This window comes from Natator depressus, chromosome 9 (genome assembly GCF_965152275.1).
Source record: "Natator depressus isolate rNatDep1 chromosome 9, rNatDep2.hap1, whole genome shotgun sequence".
NCBI classification, from domain to species: Eukaryota; Metazoa; Chordata; order Testudines; family Cheloniidae; genus Natator; species Natator depressus.
In genome coordinates, this window is record NC_134242.1 from 53014955 (window position 1) to 53038739 (window position 23785).

Genomic DNA, 23785 nt, shown 5'->3' on the forward strand with positions numbered 1-23785 from the left:
ACCCACACTTTGCATAATTACAATAGGACTTTAGAGTAATACTTCATATGTCTAGCTTCAGATACAAGATTGATACATTCATACAACTAGGATGAACACACTCAGTAGATTATAAACTTTGTAATGATTCCTTACAAGAGCCCTTTTGCAGAAAGCATATTCCAGTTACATTGTATTTAAACTCATAAGCATATTTCCATAAACATAGGGAGTGCAACATCACACAAATGTAGCCGCGTTTTAGTTCACGAATTGTTCTCGAACCAGTAACTCCAAGGCCCTGGATAAATTCATGGAAGCTAGTTCCATAAATGGCTATTAGCCAGGATAGGCCGGGATGGTGTCCCTAGCCTCTGTTTGCCAGAAGCTGGGAATGGGTGACAGATGGATCACTTGGTAATTACCTGTTCTGTTCATTCCCTCTGAAGCACCTGGTATTGGCCACTGTTGGAAGGCAGGATACTGGGCTAGCAGGACCTTTGGTCGGATCCACTATGGCTGTTCTTAGGTTCAAATGTGGGACAAAGATGCAAAAGAAAAGAGGGACACAAAGAAATGATTCCTTTAGGAAATATCACATGCCGTGAGATTCATCCCTTTGGTGTCTATACAACATCAGTGCAATGATTCTTTATTTTTGCTGTAAATAACTTTCAACAACAGAAGTGAGGAGACCCCAGATTTGTGCGGAATGTAGAAAACTTTGGGTCTAACCTGAGCGATGGGATATTTGAGTGAGGAATTAAGGCCCAAAGCCTAATTTTGGCAAATGGATCAGTGAGTCGTAAGTATCCATTGAGTAGGCAGATGGCTAATTTCAGCCCGAGTTGTTTGCAAACAGTTTTGCTAGTGGCTTGGTATGGTACAACATGTAAGTGTGCTTTAACACGGGTTAACTAACATGACTGTAAACTGTGACATAGCCAAGGACCAAACATTGGTGCTAATCCTGTTTAAACCAAAGATCCACCCTAGTGTTAAATATGACTTGCAACAGAAGTTTGACCCTTGTCTAAATGACACTTTACAATTGTGTTAGTTAGCCCACATGATTACACATTGCTGTCAACAAACGTGTGATATTCTTTAATAGGCTTTTATTTAAAAATCTTGTCCATTCCAGCAACGTCACCTTATCAGGCTTCAGGACAGCTGTGGCAACACCAAAGGCCCCCCCATGCATCATGGCTTTTGACATGCAAATCAGGCATATGCATATTAACAAGCATGTTAAATAACATTCTCAGATCAGGCCTGACATGAACAGGGAGATGTAAATGGAACTGCTGTACGGAACCGCTATGGAGTGTAACGCTGACATTACATAGGTGAGGGACCAGCTCATTGTGCTGTGCGATCCATGTGATGGGTAGCAAAGCCTCCTTGTGCGTTAAGGAGATGGGGGAAGAAGGAATGAGAAAGCACAGTAGACTGGCTGAGTTTCACTAACCAGCACATAGAGATCCTTAATACAAGAGCCCCCCTGTTCCCCTGCCCCAGTCTTTGCAGCTGAGTTCAATATTCCGACCCTCAGGAGGCTGTGGGCAGATGATCTGGTTTTCAATGAGCTTTGTTTCCTGGCGTATATGACATAAGGAATCTATTGGATTTAACGTGTGGGTTTGACCAATCAACCCGGCAGAATTAACACTGCCATTCCCTTTCTTACAGAGCTAGGCCTGGACACAGAGTGCAGAGACACTACCCACTTATTACAGTGCTGGCTGCATGTCTCAGCTAAGATCAAGACCCTGATGGGCCAGGCCCCATCCAGACACCTAGTGAGAGACAGTGCTTACAGTCCAAATAAAGGAAGGCTTGTAAGCCATGTTTTATGGATGGGGAATTGAGGCACAGAAATGATTGTGCCCAATGTCAGACAAAGGAGGGCTCGAACCCAGATCTCCAGAGTGTTGGTACTATGCCTTAACCACAACATAGTGTGGGCAGAGCCACCTAGAGTGGCGAGACGGACCTTGTTTTAACCAGTCGGATTGAAAATGGTTTTCCTTTGAGCCGTCTGCTAATGAAGGCTAGGAGAGAGCCTTTGCTGCGTGAGGCTCAGTGGAGGACTGGCCATGGCAGCCGCCACTATATAGCCAGCTGAAAACATCGCATGCATGCGCTGCCTTTCCTTATGCTAACCCCCTGCCGCGCTGTCTGTAGCTCATCTTGCCCTGTCTCTTTGCACTTGCGCCCTAGTTCTGCAGTGTGCAATCACTCCTGCTTGCAGGTCTTTGCACGACCCTGCCAGAGCCTATGGCAAAGGCCCAGGATGCAGCAGAGCTTCCACCAGGGGATCTCCACTCTCCAGTGCACCAGCTGCTCGCACTATTGCCCCACTGCAGTCTTGCTGATGTCCTGGTCTCTGACTTTCAGCTGACCACTGCCACTATGACCCATATGCCTTGCGAACAGGGCAATGGGATGCTAAGAGACAGCCAAGGATAAGCATATGCCCAATTCAACATAAGACTGACGGTCTGAAACTCTGTGCCTATTGATACCCCCATTGTACCCTGCACTGAATAAGCAGCCACACCGGTATCACCAGGTTGAAAACTGTTGGGGACTGGCCATCTGTGATCAGTAGAAACTTATTTAGCAAATAGGAAGGTATCGGCAGAGCCTGACTGAGCCCCTTGGAGGACTCTCTGCAAGAGGAGGAAGGGGTCACTATAAAGCAATTTTCATCTGTAATAATGAAACAGCTACACCTAGTGGCACCATTGCCAAGTGGTGAGTTCATCACACTTCCTGCCATGCCTGCTCTTTACCCTGACATGTTCCTGCTGAGGGGAAGAATCTCTCCTGCTAGCTCTGCACAAAGGGATGACCCCCTGCCCCCAGCTCTCGCTCCCTAAACTGGTTCAGAGGAAGTAGCTACATTTTCCTTTTGATGCAGCAATAGATCAAACTCCTCCCCTGCCAACATGTATATGAACCAAGAGCTCAGACACCAATCCTCAGGCCCCAGAGGCTGCTGGGTAAGTGACTGTCCATTAGTGATAATAAGACATGGTAGAGTAAAGGGCAGAATTGTAGGAACAGAGGCCCAGATCCTGCAAAATATTTGGGCTCCTAGTTTCCACTGGGAGTTAGGTGCATAACTAACTTTGAGGATTGGGACCCATGAGGCTAATGTAAGTGGGGGAATAGTCCCATTCTTGTGGGGAACTTTCCTGGCTTCTGCACTACCCCGGTGAAGTGGGCTAGTGAAAGGATCTGAGTCCTTGCTCCCACTTCCTTTACCCAGTGGCCTCTCTTCCCTCGAGGACTCCCCTTTCACTCTCCTGTCTGGCAGAGTCTTCGTAACCCCAACAAGGCTGGGCCCAGGATTCCTGGGGGGCTCGACCCCCAACCCTGCTGTAGTCACCTAGGACAGGGGCTAGGGTGTCCCCACTCCGGGGTACTCTCTCTGCACGGAGCACTTCTCTGACCCACTGACCATTACATACAAGTTAAAACAAATGCAAGTTATTTAATCAGCAATTAATTTTAAAAATAATTAGGAAAAATGGGAAAGGTTAAAGGAAACACATCAACCCACTCTGTGGCAGGGAACATCACCAACAGTGTCTCTGGAACGTCAGGGCAGTTCACAGTCTGTTCCTTGTAAGTCCCAGGCCTTCTTCTCAGGCCCTGGCTGTGCTGCAGGGATGCTGTGGGTTGGATACTTGCTCTGGTGGTGGCCACACGCTCTCAGGCTCTAAGTGGCAGGACCCTTCTTCCCAGTGTCACCCTCGCCCTTTCGGGGTTACGGTCCGAGCCTGGCCTGCAGAGCCTCTTGGCTGAGGCATCTCCCTGTGCTGGGCCCGCTGCCCAGGGTCCCCCTCGCTTTCCCCAGCTGCTCACCACACCCAGCTCCAGACTGCTCCAGCCCCACCACGCTGTCTCAGCACTGCTGCTGCTGCTGCTCTGCCTCCAGCTCCCTGGGCTGCTTCTTTGGCCCCTCTGCCTCTGGTTGTTGCAGCTCTGCTCCCAGGACAGGTCTGCTCTGCAGGCTGCTTCTGTGACTCTGTTCCCAGCACTGACCTGCTTCCTGGGCTGCTTTTCTGGTCCCTCTGGATCTGGCACAGCTCTGCTCCCCAGCTGAGCCTGGGCCCCTGCTTTCTCCTTAGCTCGGCCCCACTCTGTCTGACCCAGGCAAATCCAGCTCACATGGAGGACGGGACCTCCCTGGCCTCCTGACTCCCTGACGAGCCTGCTCGCCCTGTCGTTCAGGCTGACCTGGAGCATTGGCCTCTCCCCCTTGTTCCTGGGGTCTGTCAGTCTCAGGGTCCTGATTCCCCATTGACCCTTCCCCCTTTTTAGTACTGGGAGCTAGCAACTAAAACACCCCCACTGAACGTTAGTAAGGGGACAACAGTCTACACTAAGATCTATGCGACTGTATCCCCAAAGCTACGGTGATAATAGTTACTTTCTAATTAAAGATCAAGTTGGTATCCTTGCCTTAAATTGGGAGGGGAGGAACGATGGGGCCACTTCTAGCAGCAGTCATGGGATGGTGGACACCTCACCGGGGTCTGAACACAGTGCAAGATCCCCAGCACACGTCAGTTCTTCTTCTTCCTGCCAGTCATGCTCTGGTAAAATACAGGAAGTGATAGTGAGGTGAGGAAAACTGTAAGGGCTGAGAGTTATGATGGTCTAATTCCACTGACTTTAGTGAATTTACCTGAGGGAGGAACTTGGCCCATCCCATTGGTTTACTTAGTGCCACTTTACACATATGTTTAAAAAGTGCCAATCCGAAGACTGACGTATGTGACAGATTTGCAAAATATGTTCCATGCAAATACCAGAGAGCAAGGAATAGCATGCTGGAGAAGCCAGCTTGTTTTTCTTGATCAACATCAGTGGAAGGAAAAACTGAAATCAATAGGTTCGTGCACCTGGCCTTTCGTAAAGTGTGCCTCACACTTCCTTATGAAACTTAGTGGGAAAACATATTGAAAACAGCTTGGATATGATCATTGTTAGATGAAGTGAAAGCAGGCTGAGGAATGGTGATCATAGGGTATCAATAAACAGAGCAAGGATCCAGGAGGTTACCACAAAGAACAGAAGTAACTTGGGTTAATATCTATGTAATGATCTTCTATTAGGAGCCAAGTCATCCTGAGTTAAATTTGTGGGGAATACTGTAGACTAGGAGAAGCCCAGAAAGAAAATAAAGGGGCCTAGAGAATTAAAAACAAGCACTGGAAATAAATGAAAAGGATATTTGGCTGGGAAAAATGCAGATTACTAGATTGGGGGGCAGTGGGAAATAATCCCACATCTGCTATTCAATAGGAGGAAGTTAGTTAGCAAGGAGAAATACTGAAGAGACCTCACTGTGGTAGTGGATGGAAAATTAATATGAACATACAATGTGGATAAAAAGTCCAGGCAAGTTTGGGCTGCAGACACAAAGATGCCATGTCACGGAGCGGGAAGTTGGCCTTCTGAGACCCAGCCTGGATTTCTGGGGCTGCAGCAGCTGATTGGTGAGGAAATATTAGTGTAATTAAATAGAAGAGCCCATCTAAATGATGGCTGTGATTACTGCCTCCAAGTATGTGATGTGTGGAAGAACTAAGGTGCTGGGGAATTCAGAGGCTTCCAGCAGACATAATTAATAATGATCTGAAGCTGAGCAAAGGAAAGTATTGTCTGGATATCATAAAAAACATTCCTACCAGAGAGGTCTATTAAACACAGGTGTGATAGCTTCCCACAGGGGATGTGATGGAAGTCTTATTGCCAGAAGCATTTGAAACTACACAGCACAAAGCCCTTGATAATACACTGGCGGGGAGAACCTTACACTGGCAGAGAGGGAGAGGGTGTAGATACGATGACCTATTAGATTATTTCCCCTGTTTTCTATCATTCACTGGTTTTAGTTAAGGAGTGAGTTGCCTCCCAGAATGCACTGGAAGTGAGTGTGTTAAAAAAATACCATTGTTGATTGTACTTCTCCCTATGGTCCTATGATCTCATCACAAGTTTAAGCAGGTTTGGGCCTGGTAACTGGGTGCATGGGAGCCCCAAAGACTAGTGGTGCTGGTTAACTTGATAGTGGCATTTTTCCTTCTGAGACAGTCTTGATGCTCTGTCACTTTTTCAAGACCACCAGTGCTACCTGGCCACATTCCAGCTGGCTTATTCCATTCCACCCCGCTGAGGCAGACTCCCTTCTGTTCGTTTTTTAAAATGTGCCTCTCCAGAGCTCACGATTCAAATTCACCCTGAAATTTCAGTCCTATATGGCACACACCCCATGAACCATGGGGTGGTGTTCCCATGTGCGGTTAAATAACTGATGCATTCCACCCCAGAGGTAGCTGGTTGGTCTCTAATGGGCTACAGGAGCTCTTCCAGGGATTTGCTATGTGATCTTGGACAGTCACTTATTCTCTGACCTGTGGCTCCCCATCCGTAAAATGAGAATACTTCTTTTCTCCATTTAGCCCATGATACTGCATGGTCGCCCCAGAGCCTTGATGTGTAAACTGGGCAGAGATCAGCTGTTATGGGTGTATCCAGCACCTTGCACCAGGGGGCCTCTGAGCCCTATTATAATGCTAATGATACTAACAAGTTGCACTTCAGCAGTGCAGGGTGCTGCTAGTGACAGAGGATGTGGAAAAAGCTAATGTACTCAATGCTTTTTTTGCCTCTGTTTTCACTAACAAGGTCAGCTCCCAGACTGCTGCGCTGGGCATCACAGAATGGGGAAGAGATGGCCAGCCCTCTGTGGAGATAGAGGTGGTTAGGGACTATTTAGAAAAGCTGGACGTGCACAAGTCCATGGGGCCGGACGAGTTACATCCGAGAGTGCTGAAGGAATTGGCGGCTGTGATTGCAGAGCCCTTGGCCATTATCTTTGAAAACTCGTGGCGAACGGGGGAAGTCCCGGATGACTGGAAAAAGGCTAATGTAGTGCCAATCTTTAAAAAAGGGAAGAAGGAGGATCCTGGGAACTACAGGCCAGTCAGCCTCACCTCAGTCCCTGGAAAAATCATGGAGCAGGTCCTCAAAGAATCAATCCTGAAGCACTTACATGAGAGGAAAGTGATCAGGAACAGTCAGCATGGATTCACCAAGGGAAGGTCATGCCTGACTAATCTAATCGCCTTTTATGATGAGATTACTGGTTCTGTGGATGAAGGGAAAGCAGTGGATGTATTGTTTCTTGACTTTAGCAAAGCTTTTGACACGGTCTCCCACAGTATTCTTGTCAGCAAGTTAAGGAAGTATGGGCTAGATGAATGCACTATAAGGTGGGTAGAAAGCTGGCTAGATTGTCGGGCTCAACGGGTAGTGATCAATGGCTCCATGTCTAGTTGGCAGCCGGTGTCAAGTGGAGTGCCCCAGGGGTCGGTCCTGGGGCCGGTTTTGTTCAATATCTTCATAAATGATCTGGAGGATGGTGTGGATTGCACTCTCAGCAAATTTGCAGATGATACTAAACTGGGAGGAGTGGTAGATACGCTGGAGGGGAGGGATAGGATACAGAAGGACCTAGACAAATTGGAGGATTGGGCCAAAAGAAATCTGATGAGGTTCAATAAGGATAAGTGCAGGGTCCTGCACTTAGGATGGAAGAATCCAATGCACCGCTACAGACTAGGGACCGAATGGCTAGGCAGCAGTTCTGCGGAAAAGGACCTAGGGGTGACAGTGGACGAGAAGCTGGATATGAGTCAACAGTGTGCCCTTGTTGCCAAGAAGGCCAATGGCATTTTGGGATGTATAAGTAGGGGCATAGCGAGCAGATCGAGGGATGTGATCGTTCCCCTCTATTCGACACTGGTGAGGCCTCATCTGGAGTACTGTGTCCAGTTTTGGGCCCCACACTACAAGAAGGATGTGGATAAATTGGAGAGAGTCCAGCGAAGGGCAACAAAAATGATTAGGGGTCTAGAGCACATGACTTATGAAGAGAGGCTGAGGGAGCTGGGATTGTTTAGTCTGCAGAAGAGAAGAATGAGGGGGGATTTGATAGCTGCTTTCAACTACCTGAAAGGGGGTTCCAAAGAGGATGGCTCTAGACTGTTCTCAATGGTAGCAGATGACAGAACGAGGAGTAATGGTCTCAAGTTGCAATGGGGGAGGTTTAGATTGGATATTAGGAAAAACTTTTTCACTAAGAGGGTGGTGAAACACTGGAATGCGTTACCTAGGGAGGTGGTAGAATCTCCTTCCTTAGAGGTTTTTAAGGTCAGGCTTGACAAAGCCCTGGCAGGGATGATTTAACTGGGAATTGGTCCTGCTTCAAGCAGGGGGTTGGACTAGATGACCTTCTGGGGTCCCTTCCAACCCTGATATTCTATGATTCTATGATTCTATGATTCTATTCCTTTGTACGGTTTGTTATTCCTGTTAAACAGTGCAGCATTGGTCACCTTGGGGCAGTAAGGAGATGCTTGTGCCTAGCCTTTATTTTCCCTAGGCAGGAGGAGGGGAAGGAAGGAGGCTGGCTCTGGTCTGGGCATGCAGGGTGAGCTGGTGTGGAGCAGGGGGTGTTGGACGGGGGGGGGCTCTGGGAGGAGGTAATTCTGTCCACTTCTCCCCCCCCCCCCGCCTATCTGCTGCTGCTGCACAGCCCCGAGGTCACTTTGTTCCCTCCCAGCCTCTCTCAGGTGAGGCAGCATTTTGCAGGTTAGCCCCCCTGCAGCCGGAGCTGGCTCTAGCAGGGCCGGTGAGGCCGCGGCGCTGGGCTTCGGGGGACGCTGCCCAAGGAGCCCTGCAGCCCCGATGCAGCCGGCGAAGCTCCCTGCCGCACCGCATTGGCTTGCTGCTCCAGCATGACATCAGGAGCGGGGAGCCAGAGCGCAGGCGCCGGGGAGGGGGAGCGAAGATACAGGAGGCAGAGAGCGCTGCTCGCCAGCATCCCCATCGCTTCGGAGCGACTCCGGCGTGTCCCGGCCCCGCCCGGCCGCTCCCTCCGCCGGCCAGCGAGCCCAGGGAAGGCAAGGAGCCGCCTCCCGCCCAGGGACCCCCTCCTGCCCCATGCCCGGCACCATGTCCGCGGGAGGAGACTTCGGGAACCCCCTGCGGAAATTCAAGCTGGTCTTTCTGGGGGAGCAGAGCGGTGAGTCTGGGGCTCGGTCCCGTGGGGCGGGGGGGGTCCCCTTGGAGCCGGCCCCTGCCTGTGCTGCAGCCTGCGCCCCCCCGTGTCCTTTGCGGCTGCGGAGGGCGGCCCCGATCCTGCGGCCGGGCCCAGGGAGCGAGGTGCCGGAGGGGGGCAGCTGTGCCGAGGGGCGCGGCTGAAAGTGACCCGGGATCAGCGCCTGGCACATTGCGCTGGTGGGCTGGCTCCTGGGGAGGGCGGCTCGGGCTGCGGGACTGTGCTGCATAGGGAGGCGTCCGGGGATGGAGCTGCAATCCTTGCTCCAAGGGGAGGGCTCAGGCCAAACGGAAACCGCAGGATCAATGACCCAGTGCTAATAAACCCGGGGTCCTGCCCAAGGGGCCTGCTCAAGAACTTTGTTGTTATTTTGCATTCTCCTTTGTAGCTGAACTCCTGTCTGGTGGAGCAGGGACAGGCATCTGTCCGCAGCCCTGGGGGTGCAGAGAATTCCAGGACTGCCCCTTCCCTGGGGTGGGTGGGTTGGTTTGGGGGGCGCGCTGGTGGCTATTGGATTGTCTCTCAAGCAGCTGGCATGTCTTAGCACATACGGGGTGGTGGGGGTTGTACTGGACAGTCTGGTGTAAAGCAGCCTGCTGAGCTTTGTAGAAGCTGGATGTGAAAATAAAGATGAGAGGAGAAGGAGACACACCCTGATGCTTGCCAAGTGCCTGAGCTGCAGCCTCCCTTCCCCCACCTACCTATATTGATATTAAAAACCCTTCCGGGGGTGTAACAAGTCAGCAAGACCTGGCCATAAAATTATCTGTTAATATCCCCCCAGCTCACAGCCTCCTGCCAGGGATTCTACCATCCGTGAGCCTAGCAGTGGCTCTTCTGTAACCAAACTTTGTCTGGCTCCCTGCTTCTGATGTGCCACCTGGCTGTCAAACGAAAGGCATTTGTTGCACAATATAAGGAGAGCTCACATGGAAACCTGGGAGGGTTCTGGGGCAGAGTGATTATCCTATAACGTCCTTAATGGTTTTGGTTTACAGCACTGGGGAAGAGGGAGCTGGTGCTGTATGAGACCCACATCGCATGGCTGCAGCTCATGGTTTAATTATGCTGTGCAGAGCGTGCCTGTTCCTCAGACTTTCTGAAGGGGCGGAGGTGGGATGAGGATAAAGGTAAATGTCTGGCATTGATGACAGAGTGGATTAGATGGAGTTCCCAGCAGGAGTCTGCTTCAAGATGCTCTGTAGTCCAGATCCCTTGGCAGCGAGCAGCATGTTCAGTTGCCCTCTCTTTAGGGCTGAACTTGACTTTCCCAAGCCTGGATGATGGAACAAAAGGTTGCAGGATGCTACACGCTGCCCATCCTGCAATGCCCTCTTTATTCACGGCTTTGCTGTTTCCTATCATTTCTTTCTCATTGATGGACAGCGTCCCAGAGCAGCTCCCCTTCCCCAGTTTGCCCCCTCCTTCAATGGGTGCATGCGTGTAGGGCTCCCAGGTGTGCAGGAGTTTCTGATTCTGACAAAGAAGATGCTGCAATGTCTAGAGAACAGTATTTGCCATATGTGCAGTAAGGGGGAGGGGAATAGAACAATCTTGTAGTGACTGGAGGGCGTGTCATGATGGAAAAGTACAAGATGTAGCAATATGGGTTTGGGAAGGGGGGCTGGACTGCCCCAGGAGCTCAGGAATGGTGTGAAGATCATCCAGAGCTATGCATTTTTATGATATTTTTGACTGTCTTGGATGAATGTTGTGTCACGTGGAGGAGAAACCAAATGACCGGGCTGCGTATGCACATGCAGAACGAAAACAAGAACTCCTGGCTGATGATCAGTTTTCTCATCCTTTTTCCTCCCTGCCCTGAGCTTCTCCATACTTGACCCACCCTGCGGGGGTGGGGGGCTGGATAAGCAAGAACAAAAGACTCTTTCCCACCTTTGTCACTTTATTAACACCCTTCACAGGGCTGTTAGCAGCTATTGTTCATAGGCCTGTAGCAACTTACTTGCCTTCCTCTGGGGTGTGTGGGTAGCCATGGGGGCAGTGAAGGGGTCCCTCTAAAGGGCTGACTTGTTCAGCTATCTAGCTCTGAAAACCCACAGGGTGGGATTTTCAGCACTGGCCTAAGCTCCCACTGAAACCAATTGGAGTTTCCCCAGGGACTTGAGTGGGAACAGAGTCTACAGTGAGCACTTCTGAAAAACCCACTGGGGTCTCTGAAGTCATGGATTCTACACTATCAATCAGCAAAGCAGCAAATGCAGACACTCCCTCCAAATTAGCAGCTATGCTCCCAGTGCCTGAGACCTTTGTCAGTGAATAGGGAAAGGAGACTGCTGTATACTCTTCCTTTATGTACAGAAACCATGAACTTTACTCAGACCTTTCCATTTGAGAACCCCTTACCTTCCATTTGCAGCCTCCATTATTCTTCCTCTAATGACAGACCCCACATTCTGAATCTATCTGTCATTTACTTGCTGGCTAGCAAACTACAGCCTGATAGTTGCTGTCGAAAGCACAGCTGTAATTGAAATCAGTCCGCTTTTCAATGGTATTTCATCTTTTCTTCTGTTCCCAGTGTGGAATTTCAGAGAATGGGGGACAAACTCATTAAGCTACAGTCATTGCTGACCAATTTCCAGACAAAGGCAGCTTGTGATTTGAGGTTGAGGAGTGTTACCTTGAAAGGTGCTTCTGATCTGTATAGAGAGGGTCACCAGAGAAGCTTTCACCCACACATCTGGCTGCATTGAGCTAGGTAGTCTGTATATCAGAAGTGTTGCCTTTTAAATTGCTATCTCTCTATCTAGTTGCCCATCCCCAGAGTATCTGAGCAGCTTTGCCTTTTACCATTTCTATGGCATTAACGATTCCTCCAGTGTTGCATCATAAGAAAAATCAGGGGGAAAAAGTGATTTAAGTGCTCTTGCAAGTGTATCGATTGACAATCAGAGATAGTAACCATCTTCCAATAAAATATGTCTCTAAGGGGAGAAGTATATTTATCACCTCATATAAAGGGGGTGGTTTGGTTAGTTGGTTTGGTGTTTTACAGAAAAATGGTATAAAATCTGGAATGAACACTTTCAAAGCTTAACTTTGCTCCCATTATTTCTGTTTTGAAATGGTTTCTTTACAACTGTGGCAGTATTTCTATTGTTCAGATCCACATTTGCCCCAGATTTTCAAACAGGAACAGTTCATTAGAGAAACCTACTCCGTGATGTAATGTATGGAGCCTGGGCTGGCCATTTTCTTTTCTAGGCCCCCTTTTACCAAAAGCCTTTGCAAGGGTTGGAGGGTCAGGGACTACAGAATCTAAGACCTGCAGCTGCAGGGTCTTGCATGAATGATTTACATACACACATACACCCTTGTCTGACAAATCACTGTTATTCCTCTCTCAGGATAAGTCTCCCATCTGCACATTAAACAGCACATTTAGAATGTGAGCCAGGGTGAGCCATGAGAAGCAGTTGAATCAATCCTTCCTTATTGCATGCAAGTCACACCCTTGATCCCATTTCCATTGTATAAGGCCCATGAGTGGATCGGGAGTCTGATTGTGGACTGGAGGGTCTTCCACTGGCTGCTTTGGGAAACAGGAATGATTAAAATCCCCCTTTCTGTTTTCACATGAAACTTTCTATCCAGTGCATCCCAGCAGAGCCAGAGCAGGGAGATGCCCCCAGGCAGTGACTGTAGTCTGACTGAAGTGCTATTGATCAAAGGCCGTATGAGCTCAGTTGTAACGGGGCATACAGCTGATCTAGGTCCAGCTCTCAGAAGCATTTGAAATAAGTAGCTACATGGAGGAGGGGCAATGATGGTTGCAAGTGACCTCTGGTGTCTCCTGCAAAAGAAGTCACTGCCCTTTCCCCATCCATCTAGCATGCTGGCTACCAAGTGCCCTGTGTTCACAGGACAGAGTGCCAGGTCCTCAGCAAGTGTCCTCTCTGTCCACTCAGGAGAGGACGTGCATCCATGGGCATCTCTGCATTAAAGGGAGATCCTGGCACTTTTGCTCAGAGGCTCTAAGGCTGATTCTTTCTGTGGTGCTGTACCAACCCCTTGTTTTCTGGGACGGGCTGTAAGACACACGACGCTCAACTGGTTGTTAAACTAGCAACAAGATTAGCTTCACACTTTCATTTCCTCCCACTGATTCTTATTTATAGTAATATTCCCATCCAGTTTTCAGGTCAGCTGTACATGCCGCCACCAGAGGAATTAGAAACCAGGTGGGCCTGATTTTGAATCTATTTACATGCCTGGGGATCAGGAGTAACTCCATGGATATCAACGGCATTACACTGGAGATCAGAATCAGGCCCATTGCATGTATAGCACTGAAAGACTCTGAGCATCTTGGTTCTAGGGCCTGGGACATTTAGAGGCTAGATCAGGCCTCAGAAAGTGCCATAATTTTTGTTACCCCCTCCTTGCAGCTTCAGCACTGGGGCGTTTGAGGCCTTTCTGTGTGCTGGCAGGATCAGTAAAACACAGTGGGTCCCATTCTCTGTTCACACTGGTTTTATACCAGTTTATCTTCATTGCCTTTCCTGAAATGACTCCTGATTTGCACCCACTTGAGAGCAGAATCTAGCCCAGTAATGTGCAATCACCTGCTTTCTGACTTTGCATCACAAGTCAGAAATCTGTGCTTTGTGAGAATCCAGTTCCAGCATGAGCGTTGTTCAGTGCAGACTTGTGCCTCAGCTCCCCCTAACTTAGAGTCCGTTGTGCAATAACCCTGTGTGTCAACTCCTGCATAAGAATCCCACTCCCTCACCACGGGCATTGTTCTGTCTAACCCTGTGCACTGACTCCAGGGTGAGAGTCACGTGTTCTAACCTCACGCACTGGTTCCAGTGAAGACGATGGGAGTCTTTCTTAAGAAAATGGGTTAAAGAAGACAGCTTCCTGAATAAACTGGTTTGGCCTTAGTGTGCATGGGGCAGTGGGAAGGAGCAGTGGAGAAGGGTGGGATGATTGACACCAAAGGTGTTCTGAGCACGTTTTTCTCCACACACTTCCTGTTTTCCTTACCTGCGGTCTTGTACGTTAATTTCCTCTTAATTAAAAATCAGTTCAGTTTTCCTGGTGACACTTAGCACAGTCTGTCTCCAGCAGAGTGTCATGGTAATTTAACATTTAGTGCCAAAGTTTTCAGGTAATGGGCAATTCCAGAAACGTGTTATAGATGCACTTTATTATAAATATCCAAACAATGAATTCACATAGTTTTCACTGCAGGCCCATTGATCTGAGAACATGTGGTGTCTATGACAGATTGGCTAGTTTACTGTCTGGTAGCTCCGCTACCTCAAATGGAAGATGTTTGGGTATTAGAGTAGCAGTGGCACTGATAGGGTGACAGTACATAGAAGCTCCAGTCCTGGTCCCATTGGGCATGCTGTACAGACCCACAGGTAAGAGCAGGCCGCTGCCCCAAAGAGCAGAATAAAGCAATACGTCTCCCCACGGGCTACCACCACGGCTATGTGTCATTCCCTTAAGGACTGCTAACTGACGAAGCCTCTCCTGGAATGCCATTATAGCTGGAAATGTGCTGCTTGCCTGGTGCTTGCTGGTTTCTGGGGTGGGACTTACAAGATTGGACTCAGTGCAGTGATGAGCTACTTACCGTACTGTAGGTCACTTGGCGTTTTGGAGGAAATGGGGTTTCTGTGATGATCTATTGCCTGTATTTTGGCAGCTCTCATTTGTTCTATGTACCCCTAGGATTTCATTGTGAGTCAGCCAGAGCAGTAGTTGTGGGACATAAGATAACAAGTCCTGGGAGTGGGTGGGGGGTCAAACTGATGGGCAGTAACCGTTCCTGCCACTTCTCCCTTAGTCGTTGCAAGGAGATCCAGGAATAATATTTATCCCACCATTATTTCTGAGCTGCACCATTTTTTGTTTTGGCATGCTGCTCTTGGGTGCAACACCTCCTCGTTGCAAAGCCCATGCAGAGATCCAGATATACCCTCCTCCTCATCTCCTACAGCCCCACCTCTTTGCTCTTCTATCCCACCTGCAAGCTTGCCTAACTTCCCCCACACCCACATGCCCAAGTATCTTGCTAAAGGGGATGTCTCAACCTTCCCTCCTCCTTTTTTTGCATGCATGCTTTCTCGGGGAACGCGGCACACCCATGAAGACAGTACCAATGGGTTACATGCACACACACTTCCCATGTGCTAGCACTCTCACCATTAGTTTGGCAGCCCCATAGGGCAGGGGCTGTCTTTTTGTTGTGGGTTTGTACAGCACCTAGCACCATGGCATCCTCCTGGGCCATGCCGGGGGCTCCTAGGTGCTACGGGAATGCAAATGACAAATAATAATAAACTCCTTGTCACAGGGTTGCTGGTCCCTGGGAGCAGGCCAGGCCCAGTGCCCCTGTGTCAGAGCAGGTGGGCCAGTGGAGCTGATTAAAGGGGGCGGGGCTACACCTGGGCCTATAAAGGCCTGGCAGAGGGCAGGAAGGAAGAGGAGGAGTCATTGGGGCAGACTGTCCCTGGGAAGAGGCGGGGTGCTCATCCTAGGATAGGTCCCTGGAGCAAGGGGCCAGGTGCTCAGGACAGTAGCCCTGGGGCTAGTGTTCCAGCAAGGGAGCAGAGTTGGCTGGGACTGGGGAGCTGCAACAAGTAGGATCAGCAGAGATCCCTGGGAGGGGAGTCTGTGACAACCTAGGACAAAGGGTGAGCTAAGGGACTGCTCCTGTTTGTTTTGTTCACTTATGTTTGGATGCTAAAGGAGGCTGGCTGTGGTAGCGTATGCTTAGAAGCTGAGAGAAATCCTCATGAATAGCCAGTGGCATTCTGAATGCTTGCCCTTTGCTTGTGCTCACACCCATTCTCTGCTTGCTTTCCACACGCTGTCCTGTGTTCAATTTTACTGACCACAGATGGGCCTGGGAAGTGAACATGTGAGGATTGGTGGGACTGTAATGTTTTTCTTTGTACATGTGAGCGCTCCTGTCAGAAGCAGCCGTGCACTAATCCACTGGAGGAAAAGAAACGTAACCCTGCGGTTGAGGCTTGCATGTAGAAGGAATCCTGGGAGAGTGGCAGACAGCTTAGCTGCACCCAGGTCACCTGCAGGCAGAGATCAGTGGGAGGAATCCAAGACGTGTTCTTGGTGCTGTTTCAAACACTGTTGTTAGTTATATGGCAGCAATACTGGAGGGAAGTTCTCCCATAACTCCTGGAACCCTAGAAACCACTGTGCTGAGAGAAAATGGTGCAAACCCTGAGAATGCCGCTGGGAGAGAATCTACGTGTTGGTAATCTTCCTCTTTTGGGGTCTTATTGAATGAACCTGCTCAGGGCCCTAAACCAGCAGGTGGAAATACTTTGGTAAGAAACTGGACTGTAACAATGGATATAGCTCAGTGGCTTGAGCATTGGCCTGCTAAACCCAGGGTTGTGAGTTCAATCCTTGAGGGGGCCATTTAGGGATCTGGGGCAAAAATTGGGGATTGGTCCTGCTTTGAGCAGGGGGTTGGACTAGATGACCTCCTGAGGTCCCTTCCAACCCCGATATTCTATGTTACTTGAATGCTGGGCGCTGGTACATAGCAGTGCAAAACTCCTGCAACATTTGCAGTTGCTGGATGATAGATGGTCTCTTGTATTTGACATTCTGCAATAAAATATGATAGTTTGATCTCTCTGTGGTTATTTAGATCATTGAGCAACACTGGGCATTTGGTTAAATGTCTTGTCCTTGTCAATCATTTGACCAAATGATTAGTTCTTAGTCACTTGACTATGTGACTAGTTTGAGGGAAAGTTGGTAGTACACATATCAACTCCACTGCATAACAATCAACCCCCAAGTTCTGTTTGATTTCATCTGACACCCTTCTTTTACTCCTTGTCATGCCACATTAGGCTCCCATGAGAAAGCCCTGTCTCCTGCACAGAGGCACTTCAAACCTTGCTGAGGGCCAGCCCATTGTTCCCAAGGAGCAGGGCTGTTGAGGGCCCTCAGAGAAGCTATGGGGGAGTGGTCATTTAGGTAACCTGGGCCATGTCTGTTCAGAGCCTTATAATAGGGACAGAGACCTCCAACATCACTGGATCTGTAGGGAGCCAGTGGAGTGAGAGGAATGCATGGGAACCTGTCACCTCTCCTAGCACTGCAGGAGTAGGACAGAGGAAAGAACTAAATCTTGTGGAACTCAGAGAAGGCATCTGGCAGTCCAGCACTCCCCTCTGTGGGTAGCCTTTGAGAAAGGATTTCCCTGGAGATGGGAGAAAAGGGACCCAAGAATGGAAGGGGAAATGGGCAGGAGCAGCGGAAATGCCCTATAAGTCTGTGTGTGTGTGTGGGCGGGGGGCACAGGCACCCAAACCATAGCCTCACAGTGCCCCTTCCCCCGAGGCCCCACTCCCGTGCTGCTTATCCCCCCAACCCCCCCCGGAGACCTTGCTCCCTGCTCGCTCCTCTTTGCCCCCCTTGCTCGCGCTTATGGCTGGTAGAAAGTGGGAGGGCCATGGCCCTCTGCTCCCCCTTCCACCCTCTCCTCCCCATTCCAGAGCCCCTGGAAATGGTCATTGCAACATGGCAGAAAGCCAGGGCTAGACAATGATGGATGTGGGGAGTGGGAATGGGGGAATGAAAGGAGAAGAGAAAACTGCAGACAGAGCTGAAGAAAAGAGGCAAGAAAAGGAATATTGGAGAGAAGGGACTCGCGCAGAATGAAAGAAAAGGGGACAAACAAATGGAGGTAGGGAAAAGGCAAGAAAAGACCTATGGCAGAGAGGTCAGCGAGTTTAACTTTCATTTATTTATGAGCCTTTATTTTATGGCCTTTCCTTGGCAGACAGCCTGTGTTTATGTAGGCTTGGCGGAAAGAAATGGGATGGCTATTTCGGGCCCTTATGTTATATTAATACAGCTTGCTGCTCTGGGTATGGGGGAACAAGACAAGGAAAATACCATAACATTCACTTCTGGTGGGTAGGGACCTGGTGGCCCTCAGATTCTCCCACTTTATGACAGAGCTTTACCTTGAAACTCTGAAATGCTGACAAGTAGGCATGGTCCCAAGCACAATGGCTTTATGGAAAATGAGTTTGACTTTGGAAGAGCCTTCTGTCTGAGCCTCCCCCCAGCTCCTGTGGCCTGTCCTGGGCACAGGAGAAAGCAGTCCAGGATTGCCAGCTCCAAGAGTCCACAAATCATATCAGGCCACTAAAAAAATCACCGATTGGCTTAAAAACTCAGGGATCCAGAGGGGGACATGGAACAGAGAACCTCCGATAGTGCCCACTGCTCCTCAAAGGCATCTGAGGAGTCAGTGGACACTGCCCAGAGGAATTCTGCCCAGAGGTGTGATTGGATGAAGGATCGGAAATAGGCCCCACGGTCACAGAGCAACCCCCTCATCCAGCTTCCTGATATGATGGACAGCCATCTTGGACAGCACCAGTAGGAAGATGACAAGGAGGTCCTGTGACTTCATGGGGCCATAGATGGGTGTGCATGAATCAGGAGGTGTGGGGAAAAGTGCATCCAGAACTTCAGTATGAGGTTCTAGAGGATCCAGAAGAGTGGCTGCAGCCTGACATGCTCCACATAGATATGCACCAGGGTCTCCCTCTCACTGCAGAAAGAACAGGTGTCAGGCAGTTCGTGACCGGTGCCACGTACACACCCATGCTTACGGCTCTGTGGAGGAGATGCCCACTAATATCCCTGGCGGCCATGGAACCATGGTAGGGCACAGACTGGCCCACCAGGGTCTCTTGCCCTTCAAGTGGTTGGACCTGTTGCCACCTATGATGTTGGGGTGGGACATGAGGTCAAGGAAGTGGCTTGTCTGAAGCCTGAGCATGTACAGACCATCTGATATCATTCAGTGACATGTTGGAGAGGCATGTGGGTGGGGGGGCCGATAACAGGTTCCAGAGGGCCAGAGGCAGCAACCTCCCCCAGGGCACGTGCGAGTATTTCAGTGCAGCGAGACATCTTGGGGCCCTACCCTACCGAAGGCCTGGTGTTCCAAGCCCTGAGTGCTGACCATTACCTCCCTGGAAGGCACATTGTGAACGAGGCAGACAGACTGCAGGAAGAGAAAGGAGGGTGCCATGGTGATGGCAGTTGAATGCTGCCCTGGAGAACTGGGTCCTCCCCCTCTCTGACACAGATTTCCTGTGTTACGCTGGGCACGTCACTTAGCCAAGACTTTTCACAAGTGCTCACCAATTGTGTGTTCCTCATTTTCTGGGGGCCTGATGTGAGACCTGGGATGTGCTTTGCAGAAGTGCTGAGCACTCACAGCTGCAACTAAAGTCAATGGGAGCTGTGCTGTGCAAATAGAAAGTGCTATAGAATGCTGAGTACTCTGAACAACCAGGTCCAAGCATCACAGATTGGACACCCAAAGTTAGTGGATACTTTTGGCCTTAATCTCATGGGCCTCAGTGCCCCACCTGTATAATGGGGACGGTAGTACGCCATCCTCTCACGGGGGTGTTGGGAAAAGAAAGGGTTGGTCCTCGGGCCGGTTTTGTTCAATATCTTCATAAATGATCTGGAGGATGGTGTGGATTGCACCCTCAGCAAGTTTGCAGATGACACTAAACTGGGAGGAGAGGTAGATACACTGGAGGGTAAGGGTAGGATACAGAGGGACCTAGACAAATTAGAGGATTGGGCCAAAAGAAATCTGATGAGGTTCAACAAGGACAAGTGCAGAGTCCTGCACTTAGGACGGAAGAATCCCATGCACTGCTACAGACTAGGGACCGAATGGCTAGGCAGCAGTTCTGCAGAAAAGGGCCTAGGGGTTACAGTGGACGAGAAGCTGGATATGAGTCGACAGTGTGCCCTTGTTGCCAAGAAAGCCAGTGGCATTCTGGGTTGTATAAGTAGGGACATTGCCAGCAGATCGAGGGACGTGATCGTTCCCCTCTTTTCGACATTGGTGAGGCCTCATCTGGAGTACTGTGTCCAGTTTTGGGCCCCACACTACAAGGAGGATGTGGAAAAATTGGAAAATGTCCAGCAGAGGGCAACAAAAATGATTACAGGACTGGAACACATGACTTATCAGGAGAGGCTGAGGGAACTGGGATTGTTTAGTCTGCGAAAGATGAATGAGGGGGGATTTGATAGCTGCTTTCAACTACCTGAAAGGGGGTTCCAAAGAGGATGGATCTAGACTGTTCTCAGTGGTAGCAGATGACAGAACGAGGAGTAATGGTCTCAAGTTGCAGTGGGGGAGGTTTAGGTTGGATATTAGGAAAAACTTTTTCACTAGGAGGGTGGTGAAACACTGGAATGCGTTACCTAGGGAGGTGGTGGAATCTCCTTCCTTAGAGGTTTTTAAGGTCAGGCTTGACAAAGCTCTGGCTGGGACAATTTAGTTGGGGATTGGTCCTGCTTTGAGCAGGGGGTTGGACTAGATGACCTCCTGAGGTCCCTTCCAACCCTGATATTCTATGATTCTATGATTAATGTCTGTGAAGCAGTCAGGTACTTTCATGATAGCGCCATAGGGAAGCCCAGGAAGAAATTAATCATTTTGTTTGCAGAGCAGGGTTTGCATAGTGGGCAACAAATAAAACCGGAGCCACACGTTCAATACCAATGAGACAACAAACTCTTGAGTAGCTGCTTGCTCAGTGATCACAGTCCGGCCTATGCACTGAATGAGGCAGGGATTCCATGGAAAAAGTGCTGGTGATCATGTGACAAAAGACTGGGGCACTGGCTTAGGATGTGGGGACTCAGGTTTAATTCCCTCCTCTGCCATGAACTTCCTGTGTGACCTTTGGATATGCTGCTTAGGCTCTCAGTTTGCTGTCCCACAAAGCATGGTTAATAATGCTTCCCTACCTTCCTGGGATATTATGAGAATAAAGACACTAAAGATTTTGCAGTGCTTTGAGATCCACGGAGGAAAAGTGTGATACAAGAAATAGCTGTTGTGCAGCCCTAATAATGTGCTTTTTTTAAGTGAACCTTTTGTGTGTGATTACACAGCATACTCCTAGCATCTTCCCACAAAGGAATTTAATGAATGAAGTTTTCAAATTACCATGCAGTTTAACTGCCCTTCCACTCCCTATGGATTTATGTGGTGTCCCTTGGTTTGGTTGATGGTTATCCTCACTAGGTATCTGTGCTGGAAGAAGTTCTGACATGGCCTTTGTCAATTCATGAGCTTTTCACAGTCATTTCCACCAAAGCTCATGCATCTGCAGTTATGTGGTTGGACTTCTTGATCTTCCCTTGAGGACATTTGTTCCTTGGTTGTTTGTCGGAAGTGACTCTTGGGGTGGAAAAATTGTCCTTGGCACTACTCTTTCCCCTGTATCTCTTGTGTCAAGGTTCCTCCCCCACTCTGAGCTCTAGGGTACAGATGTGGGGACCTGCATGAAAACCTCCTAAGCTTACTTTCACCAGCTTAGGTTAAAACTTCCCCAAGGTACAAATTAATTTTATCCTTTGACCCTGGATCTCCACTGCCACCACCAAACTCTAACTGGGTTTACTGGGAAACGTAGTTTGGACACATCTTTCCCCCCCAAATCCTCCCAACTCTTGCACCCCACTTCCTGGGGAAGGTTTGGTAAAAATCCTCACCAATTTGCATAGGTGACCACAGACCCAAACCCTTGATCTGAGAACAATGAAAAAGCATTCAGTTTTCTTACAAGAAGGCTTTTAATAGAAGTAAAGGAATCATCTCTGTAAAATCAGGATGGTAGATACCTTACAGGGTAATTAGATTCAAAACATAGAGAATCCCTCTAGGCAAAACCTTAAGTTACAAAAAAGACACACAGACAGGAATAGTCATTCTATTCAGCACAGTTCTTTTCTCAGCCATTTAAAGAAATCATAATCTAACACATACCTAGCTAGATTACATACTAAAGTTCTAAGACTCCATTCCTGTTCTATCCCCGGCAAAAGCAGCATACAGACAGACCCAGACCCTTTGTTTCTCTCCCTCCTCCCAGCTTTTGAAAGTATCTTGTCTCCTCATTGGTCATTTTGGTCAGGTGTCAGCGAGGTTACCTTTAGCTTCTTAACCCTTTACAGGTGAGAGGATTTTTCCTCTGTCCAGGAGGGATTTTAAAGGGGTTTACCCTTCCCTTTATATTTATGACATCTTGTCTCTGCCATTTCATACCAGTGGTTGTCTTCCTGGCCCAGGAGTTTAGGGGTTCGGAAGTGTAAACTGTTTGGAGGGTGGGAGTTTCATGGGGAGGGAACAGAAGTCACATGGCTGGGGGGGAAGGGGTGCCAAAGGTTCAGATAAGCTGCAGATAAACATTTAAACTCTGGGGTGATTCTCTGAATCCCACCCAAACTTCGGCCCTTCTGGGGGTCACCAGTTCTGTGTAGGAGCCAGCCCCTGTTGTGCTGTTTCAGGGGAGCTGTAGAGCTCTGAGTGTTCGTCCCAGTACACCAGTGTTGCTGGTCAGGAGCCGAGCACGGTGGTTCTGTTTGTTCTTCCTGACCTCTCTGGCTTACTCGCACGCTTCGCTGGTAGTTGGCAGGCACCTGTGAGAGTGCTGCTCTGCCATAGGTGCTGGAACTAAGGGTGCGTGGGGTGCTGCAGCACCCCCTGGCTTGCAGTGGTTTCCATTATATCCAGGGTTTACAGTTTGGTTCAGTGGTTCTCAGCACCCCCGTTATCAAAATTGTTCTAGCACCCATGCGCTCCGCATGTGTTCCCCTGCCACTAGGATTGCATGTGAAACCTTAAAAAGGTCAGTGCTGAACAACAAACCAGTCATGAGGCTTTTGCCCCAAGACCGACTACAGGCATTGCTGGGAGCTGGCGGAGCTATGTGAAATGGGTGGGAAGCCAAGAGGGGCCCGGTGCACTGTGTTCATACCCTGGCCACACGCCCCACCCCAAGGACAAGGGAGTCAGCTGAATATTGCTTTGCAGTCCCAGAAGCTCCCGCCTCCTACAGTCAGCCCACCTACCCAGCCACTGTCTCCCTCTTTCCAGCGAGATCTTGTCCCAGAAGATGCCCCGGGAGCAGAGCTCTCCTGCGGGATGTCTGGCTCTGCAGGCATTGGTAGGCGTGATGTATGCTCCAGCTGCCCAAGCATCGCTATTTTAGAAGTGCAGACATAGACAGGACCGGCTCCACTCAGCAGGGGAACCAGGATGGGTTTTAATTATACATCAAGATGCTTGATGGTTCCCTTTCTCATTTAATTCGCTCAGTCTGTTGGATTTTTCTCTTTTCTTTGTACCAGCTTTTCTTGTTTCCATCTCACTCATCTTGTTAGTAACTGATCTTCCCCCTTCTTATGTTCCCTTCCCTCCCCCACCTCCCATTCTTCCTTAACTCTTGTGTCTCTGTCAGTTTGGACTCCTCCTTTTCATGTAATCCCCTTGGAATCCAAGTCCCCTCCCATGCATGCAGAAGGCAATTAGAATAGGAGCCGGCTTACATGCCATTTTTTAATTTTGCTCCTTCAAATAACTCTGGTGCACCCTGATGTTTGGGAAGATGACAGCCTGGCAGCTCCGCGTAGGGCTGGATGCTGCATAAGCTTCCCTCAAATAGCTCAGCCAATACGTTTGAATCCTGAGCTGCAATACACCCAGTTACTTGCATCCTTAGTCCTGTCCCAGCTCTACCACGGCACCTCAATCTTCATCTCCAGGAGTGCCCTGTGGTTCCAATCCAGCATCTTCATGTG

General features: G+C 49.3%; 1 protein-coding gene across 2 annotated transcripts in view; it reads left to right on the plus strand.

Moving 5' to 3' along the window:
* The first annotated feature begins 8822 nt into the window (after positions 1-8822).
* Positions 8823-23785, plus strand: part of RAB6B (RAB6B, member RAS oncogene family) — a 129354-nt gene continuing 114391 nt past the window's right edge. Inside the window, exon 1 of one of the 2 annotated variants that reach the window (XM_074964179.1) lies at positions 8823-9088. In XM_074964179.1, the coding sequence (XP_074820280.1) occupies positions 9007-9088 (82 nt within the window). In that variant the 5' untranslated portion in view covers positions 8823-9006. The remainder of the gene's footprint in view (positions 9089-23785) is intronic. The other variant, XM_074964180.1, reaches the window with a different exon arrangement.